The 8,750-nt window shown below is 33.0% G+C and overlaps 1 protein-coding gene across 1 annotated transcript; it reads right to left on the bottom strand.

The window, feature by feature from the left end:
* Nucleotides 1-3,574: 3,574 nt before the first annotated feature.
* Nucleotides 3,575-6,433, bottom strand: LOC145089570 (protein CELLULOSE SYNTHASE INTERACTIVE 1-like). The gene is made up of 4 exons (XM_079027993.1): nucleotides 6,214-6,433; nucleotides 5,842-6,125; nucleotides 3,875-3,926; nucleotides 3,575-3,762 (listed from the first exon to the last, which is right to left on the bottom strand). The coding sequence occupies exons 1-4, from the start codon at nucleotides 6,431-6,433 to the stop codon at nucleotides 3,575-3,577; spliced, it is 744 nt and encodes a 247-aa protein (XP_078884119.1).
* Nucleotides 6,434-8,750: the final 2,317 nt, after the last annotated feature.

The following is an 8,750-nucleotide window of genomic DNA, read 5'->3' on the forward strand; positions in this document are numbered from 1 at the left end:
CGTCGGTGATTCAAGAACACAGATCCAACAAAGGTCTTGACGAGGAAGCAACGTAGTTTGTCAAGGAAGCAACACAACGTCGCGAAGAGGACCAATTTACGAAATTGACCTAACTTGGAATCAAAATTGACTAACTTTCGACCGTTTCCCAGAGGTGACTCTGCGGACCTCATTAAGTGCTATGCGGTGCGGTGATTTTTACAAAAAGACCCCTCATTTATTTACAAAAATGTCATTCCACGGAGTTCATTTGAAGTCCATGGAACCCATGGAACTCACCTCCACGGAATGCGTATTTGTTTCTGGAAAATAAATTTATTGTTACTAAAATCTGAAATTTGCTTCCAAAATTTGTCTATCAGCAAAATCTCATTAAATATTCCCTTAAACCTTCTACATCGGTCATTTCAAAGTTTCTCTACAATGTCCTTTACCAAAAACTTAATATCACTAGTATTTGGTTCTTTCAAAGTTTCTTTGCAATGCCGCTTATCAAAAACTTAATGTCACTTATACTTGTCTTTCAATTTGTGAAAGCCTTGTAAGTCTTATATATTAATATTTTAATGAATCATATAATTGTTTTAGAAGAAATATACGGTATACCTTTTATAATAAATATAATAAATATTCAACATTCCTCATGTATTGATTTTTTAATTAAATAATCATATTTAATGTTTACATGACATTTGAAATGGTTTGCAAGCACCACAGCAATGTGGATGCTCTATGTATTTTACATAAATAGATATTTTTTTTATTCGATTTTATTATTATTATTATTGTTATTATTATTATTTTGTTTTTTATTAATCTATTTCAATATCATCTATCATTCATAGTCCATATGATGTTATAAGAATTCAATAGACTCTTTTATGTATCTTACATATATAGATATTTTTTAGTTGATTTATTTATTATTATTATTATTATTATTATTATTATTATTATTATTATTATCTATATCTAATCAACTGTGGACCAGTTATGGAAATTACTTATAAAATAATCAAACAACACATTTTATTTTTATTAATCCGTATACATTAGGAACCATTTATGTAAATTATTAGTAAACTAATTAAACAACATAAATAATCTTATTTTAATAATTGGTATACAATTTACGGCGCATTCTTTCTGGAACCATTTTGTATAAATTACTTATCACGTTATATATAGCTCCGTAATTATACCGACCATTTGTACAAATTTTTTGTAACTCTCTCAATCATTTGTGTGTATATATATATATATATATATATATATATATATATATATATATATATATATATATATATATATATATATACGGCTAGGTTAAAGTGTTTTTTATATTTATTGTGTGCTAGAATGCACCGATAGGAATTTAGTAAAATTATATTATTATTTAATTAAATAATGATAGATATTAAATGGTTTCCATAATTATAATTTTTCTCTTTATGGAAATAAATTAAATTCGACATTAATTTCAGGAATAATATTCTCGTATCTAGATTTTTATGTCAGCAATAACATTATTTCAGGACTCACTGACTTAAAATACAATAAAGTTTTATAGAATATAAAGAATGAGGGTGTATTCTAGTAGAATATACTCTCGTTCTCCTAGACACTACTAGAAAAATAGCCTTTTACGACGCTCATTGCGCATCGTAAAAGGCTCAGACGACGCGCAAATGCGCGTCAAGGAAGGCTCAGTCATAAAGAGAGATGAAGTAGTTTTGCGCGTCGTTTATAGACGACGCGCATTTATGACGCTCATTTACGACGCGCAGTTACGACGCGCGTTTACGACACGCAATGCGTATCTAGGAAGGCCCTATCATAAAGGAAGACGACACGCATTCGCGTGTTGTAACGTTACGGCGCGTGTGTTAATGACACGCAATGCGTATCAAGAAAGCCCCTGTCAAGAAAGGCCATGTCATAAATGAAGATGACACACATTTTTGCGTATCCTAATTTTAATGTTTAAAAAAATATATTTTTTTATAGATTTAATAATTTTCAAATTAAATTTGCATTTAATGCCTCATAATAGAAACTAAAATATCATATACAAAAAATATAATCCATTTCATAAAATTTAATGTCATACAAAATATCATATACAAAAAATAGAATCCATTGCATAATATTTTATTACAAATTTGACATTTTTTTGTTTCCGTACTTTGACAATTTGTGCTGCTGCTGATTCCGGAGCCAATCCGTGACTCCATCACTTGAAATTACAAGCCGCCCACCCGCAGAAGATAGATGAAGATCATGAATAAATAAAAGTTGTTAATAAAAAGAGGAATAAATTGAGTTTAATTACTAAACTAACCTTCACTTGTTTGACATGAGGAGCTGGAATAATGAACTCCCCAATATCTCTATCTCCAATAGATTTTGAAAGGCATAACCCACCTCGCCAACATTTTAAAGGACCAATATGTCATAAATATAAAAACATTGGTAAGTTAAGTAAAAACATTGGTAAGTTAAGTAAGATCCCATTTAAGTTGTAGCATATGCAAGAACAATTTGACACTAGTCAAATGTGCTATCTATGGAACTCCAAGATAACAAATTTTCTACGATGTAACAATAAATAAACCTATTCAATTAGTGAAGTAATGGATCTGTGTTAAAGGAGATTCACTTTAGCAATATTTTCAAGTTCTTCCACAACATGATCAAGTTCCTGCACCAACATCATACGATATCACTACTTGGACATATTAACATACTTTGACTTTCTTTTCAGTCTTTCCAAGATTTTACTTATTAAGACATAATCTTTTTTTTTTTATAAAAATAAGAATAATATGATACGCTTGCTTGCTGAATCAGCTCCCTGCTCCAAAACTTTGAAGGATAAAAAAAAGACATAAAGTCCCTCCTAGTCCTTATCATTAAATGCAATACAAATGACAAGAAACAAGAATAAACTTGCAAAGATGCATGCACTGAAAAATCAAGGACAAATTTTATAGTTGTGAATGATAAGTAACGTTTCAATATTTGTGCTGATGAACCCATCCCTGCTCATTGTAAACAAGATTCGTGCTGATGAACCCATCCCTTCAAGCATGAGGGCAACCTGGTCAAAATAACCAAAGGCAGAGTCAGCAATATCATTATTATATAACTAAAAAGAAAAAAATAGAATTAAGAAATAAGAACACCGTTTACAATTGTTGTTCAAATCTAGAAGTTGTTTCCTTCAGCCTTCAATCTTGCAACCTGTTATTCTGCCAATTGTTGTTCAAGTCTGGAAGTTGTTTCCTTTAGCCTCGACTCAACCTTTAAAGAAATAAGAACATCGTTTACAATTTCAAATTAATATTAAACATGAATTAGCAATAAGAATACCATTTCTAGACTGAATAAACCATTTGAATCAGACCGAATTACCATTTTATCCTTACATCCGAAAAGCAAATTTTGCAATATTCATCAATTATAATGTGGGGAGTTGGAAGGATAAAAGAATATGGGAAAATGGTAAATGGTTATTGTTTTGATACATTAGGCCAACTATATTTAAAGAAACATATATGCCCATGTTTAGTGCTTAACTGATCAAATCCATTAAGTAAAAAAGCAACAACCTCATAATTTCATACAAAGCTTTGGAAGCATGAGAGGAGCTTAAAGCAGTTGCAGAACTATCATCTGCTTTGCAGACAACAACACAATTTCCATAAAAACATAGATGCCCATGTTTAGTGCTTAACCCTGCAAGTCCATCTAATAACCATTCTGACAACAAAAAATGGAAAAGTAAATCAGTATTACATTTACATTGCTTTATTTTAATTATGGAAAGCCATAAGTATAGAATGTTACCATTGCTTTATCACTGCAGAAGCACCAAACCATTGCCTTGCAAGCCCATATGCAAGTTTTATTCTTGTATCTATTGTCTATTGTTCCATTACAATTACAGATTAATGTAAGCAATATTAAATTTCATATCTGATCTATGATCTTCTCTTCATAGAGAATTTGTGAACTGAAAATACTCATTGATGCACCTAAGCTTAATGAAGATACTGCCATCTATGGATCTATAAAAACTTGTGTGTACGACCCAAATGGAAATTTAGTGGAAAGGTAATGCTCATAATGACTGTTACAGAATCAAACAAGATATTATTCTTGTACAGGTACTCAGGAACACAGAAGGCAACTGTTATTGGCAAGACTGGTGGAGAAGCTTGATGTCTGCCTGCTTGCCTGCTCTTTTTTATTTTTAAGTGAGACCCTTATTGGCTTTCTATTGACTTGAATTTAACTTTTTTTCTTATGCCTTTATGTTAAATATTTTTTTTTCTTGTGTCCCCCCTTCTTAACTAACAGCAATCTCCTCAGTCAGGGTCTCTAATATTTTTATAAAAACAAAAAAATATAGAAAGTATTATAGATATGAAATAGTGAGTGAGCCAGGTTAGATTTTAGGAGAGTATAATTTAAAGGAAGTAACTAGTACCTGAGTTGCATTTGATTCTCTAATAGTAGTCGTCAATCCATGCCATGCTTTAGGGAAAACTTCATCAGTTTGAGTACCCCACCACACAGCTAACATGGGGAGGAGGTATGTGCATCATTTGGATTTCCTCATAACTGAAACGATAAACAAAATTGTTAATATAAAGTGTTCAAAACCTTAAAACAAGGGCCTACTTTATAAACCTGAAGGAAATAATTGTCTTATACAAGTTTATACTATTTATGGGGCTACAATTATCAGATGACAGGTGGAAACTTCAAGGTTGATGATGGTGGTGTGCAAGATGACTGGTAGTGTTCAGAGACTATTTGACCCAAAACAAGATTCTAAAAGTGTTACCATGTCAACATGTTGACTTTGTGAATTAAATAAGAAAGTGTTACCTTGTCAACATGTAAAAGTTTGTTTAACTATATTTACAAATTTTTATTAAGTAATAGGCTAAAGGATTCTTGAGGTTGAATTCTTTCTGTTGAGCTAATTGTCAAGCAACACTATGATCAAAGAAATAAAGCCCTGCTATCATAAGAGCTAGGATGAAGGCTGCAAAGAGGTATGCAGGGGGGGGGGGGACTTTACTCATATCATGTAGTTAAATTTTAAGGGAATTAAGATCTAATTTTGAAGTTTAATCATATAAAATGAATAAGAAAAATCAGGGGGGGGGACTTCTACGTTTTCCTCCTATGGACAAATTTTATTGTCTGCTCCTAAAAGCTCCTGTCATGTCAAATCCACTATAATAAGAAAAATAGCGAAAGAAAGTAGAAAATTATAAAAGAAAGAAATGGAAGTAGATGAAAAATGAAACCTGAACAATGTGATGCACGATCTTTCCGGGGACCATTTTCTGCTTCAAAAGCTCACTAATAAGTTTGATGTTTCCAAGTGTGCGAAGTTTAATCATTCGTACCAGTACCACTTCTCCTTTCATTTTGTGTCTTAATTATCTTTGGTCTTCCCTTATATTAAGAAAATATCATATAATCTAAATTGTTATTATTTAGCTGAAGAAATTTTAGTTAATACTAATAGATACTTATGATTGATTACTATATACTATACATATGAGGGAGGATATATGGTTACACTTTCTACAAGTACATAATTTGGGGATTGAATCTTACACTTTGATACGCTCTCACTAAAACAGGATTCTGATTCATGATACAAATCAGAATCTTGGCTAAAGGGTGTGTACAGAATATAGTAAATAAAGGATCAGGAAGCATGGTGAGAGGTCTAATGTAAAAAGAGCATATTTCTGAATATACTTTTATAGATTTTTTTGGAAAACTAGTTGCAAGTAGGAAAGAAGGAAGCATTACTTCAGTTGTTTCATAGGGTGTAAAAATGATCCTTAAGTTTGATTGGGATCTGGAGACATCAGCAGGGCATGCAGACCACGCTAGCCTCAGAAGAAATAGCGCGTCCAATGCAGCTTCCTGTGTTGCTTCTGAGCCGGTTTTGAGTGATGTCACCAAATGTGGGATGCTTAATGTTGCGGGTTCAAAGGCTCTTAAACGTGGGAAGTTTCCAAAAAGTGTGTTTAGGGCTAATATATGTTCCTCATGGACTGTTCCTGTTGCCCATAAATCTTTTTCGATAGCAGCTGCAATAGGAGATGAAAGATCAGCAGAAGGAGATAAATTAAAGGCAATATAGCATTGTATTTTCAATTTTTACTTATTAAGATTTACCGGTTATAGCTCTAACAGTCTCACTAGATGCATATTCTTGGATGGTATTTTTGGAAAAAAGAAGCTTAAAAAACATTGCAGCCTGAATCGATGTATCCGTATCACCCGAACCAATCAAATCAAGCACAAGCTGAACCCCTCCAGCTTCCGCAACCGCTATTTTATTCGATCGACTATGCATCACAAGATTCTGCAAAGCACAAATCGCCACAAATTTCATCTCTTAAGAAGGTTGGTCTTCAAGCAAATTCAACGAGCAAGAGTCGCCAACAATCGAGCCTGTTGACCTTGAGTTTGTGTGAATAGAGGTATCTCTGATACAGTAAGCCATATATCATCAGATGGCTGTTCTTGTTCAAGTTCTTGAGAACTTGTCTCAGTATATGAAGGTGGAAAAATAGTTTGATCAACAGACCGATGAGAAGTTTTAGAGACAGGTGGCATGTCAAAAATAGTTTCTTGAGAATCTTGAAAATCTTCTACATGTGCCTTCTCTGATTGGGTCTCCGGAAATCTAAAAGAAGATTTGTCTGTTGGGTCTCTACGAGTTGAACTTCTTAGTCCTTCTTTATAAGGGCTCTGATCTTTTTCCTTGTTATTTGTCTCAGTTGGGAATGCAGGTGCATGCTTACCAAATCCATGAAGGGGGCCAATATAATCAAAATCAAACACACCTCCACTTACTCCAGTATTAGTGCTCTCGGAATTATTCATCTTGTGAACTGTTTCCACTGGATCAATAAAAACACTTGGGGGTGATGTGACAGGTGTTGATGTAGATTCTAGAACCACAAATGGATCATCCATTGCTTTAGACGACACTGCATTTAAGATACGAATTGATAATGTCGTCCCATTATATCTACAATAGCATCCTCCTCTGTGAGAGGAGCTGAACTAAAAAAAAAGAGCATCAGTAGACAAGAAAATTACAAAAATACCCTTGTTCTAGTTAAAAATACAAACCTTGAAGGGTAAAAAAATAATTGTATAATAAGTCCCTGATGCCAAATTTATCTAAGAAACATGTATTCATAACATAAGAGCCAAATTGATCTAAGAAAAATGTGAATTCAAACTGTTTGCTAGCTGATACATACGTCCCTAATGTCCACATAATTGGTATAATATGTGGGAAGTTCTTTTCTTTGAAAAGAAGCCAAGAAATAAAAATACAATCCAAAGTGTTGGAATCGTTCTTAGAAGAGTTTGGGAAATCATGAACTTACATATTGGTTCAAAAAAGGCAAAAAAAACCCTCATTCTTATACGATATAGCTGCCCTTGTACCTAAAATAACATCAAAATAAAAAGTAAGAAAGAAGGTAAAATGCAAATCACAATCAATCTAAAGTCTAAACGCACATATAGTTAGAAAGAAAGTAAAATGCATATCTAAACCTCATTCTGACACGATATAGCTGCCCTTGTACCGACTCAGATCTTCTCTTCGCTCGGAAGAGCTGATCACAGATTAATACACCAGGTGAAGAAATCCCGTTTGTTCGCTCTTCTTCTTCTTCTTCTTCTATCTTCTATTTTTCCTCTTCCGATCACTCTGACAAATTCACGATTGTCTAGCTACAAACAAGAATCGCGTCGACGCTTGTTCAGAAAACATTACGAAACAAACAAACAAAAGAACCCTAGAGAAATGGAAATTAAAAGGGGGGAAATCTAATAACATGAGTAAAGACTTTGTTGAGACAAATGTGAAACAAGAAATGTGGGGAGCAGAAAAACCTAAAAAAAAAGGGGGGGTGAACGAATTAACTGGAGATCGATTAACATCTAGAAAGAGATCATTAGCTAATAAAATCACCGAAGCCTTGTTATATGATGAACTTGGAAAGATTGAAACAGAAGAGGGTAGTGATGCATAAAAGAAAATCCTCAAATTTAATAGTAAATATGCATCCAACCGGACGAACTGATACATCATCGGAATCATCAGAAGCATTATCCAAAAACTCATACCCAACATTTTAGTGAAATATCGATCTAAATCAAAATGGAAGAGAATGTTGCTTAATTTTTGATTGATAACTTTAAAGAAGAAGAAGAAGAAGAAGGCGCTAGGGCTTTTTCTTGCTAATTGGGAGAGGCGGGGGGTAAATTTTTGGGATTTAATAGGCGAATGAAATCCCGCCTTAAAAACGCGTGTTTCATCAAAATTTTATAAAGCAACACATTTAGATGACCCACATTTTATGAAAGGCGCCCTCCACATTTCTTTTTTTTTTTTTTCCAGTTCTGACACTAATTTTAGGGGCACGCATAAATACGTGTCCTCTATCCTTCAAATTTTGCAAAACTGACATTATTTTTTAGGGCACGCATGAATGCGCGTCCTCTATCAGCGAGTGTCATTGTTTGCGCGTCATTAAATGGCCTTTTTCTAGTAGTGAGAATACACTCTTATTATTTTATATACGAATTCATTCTGAAAGAATATTATTATTGACATTAATGATGAATTAAATTAGTTTCCATAAAAAGGAATTATAAATATGGATATCATTTAATATACATTTAAT

Source organism: Lactuca serriola, chromosome 2 (assembly GCF_051521515.1).
Source record: "Lactuca serriola cultivar US96UC23 chromosome 2, Lser_US96UC23_V15, whole genome shotgun sequence".
Lineage (NCBI taxonomy): Eukaryota > Viridiplantae > Streptophyta > Magnoliopsida > Asterales > Asteraceae > Lactuca > Lactuca serriola.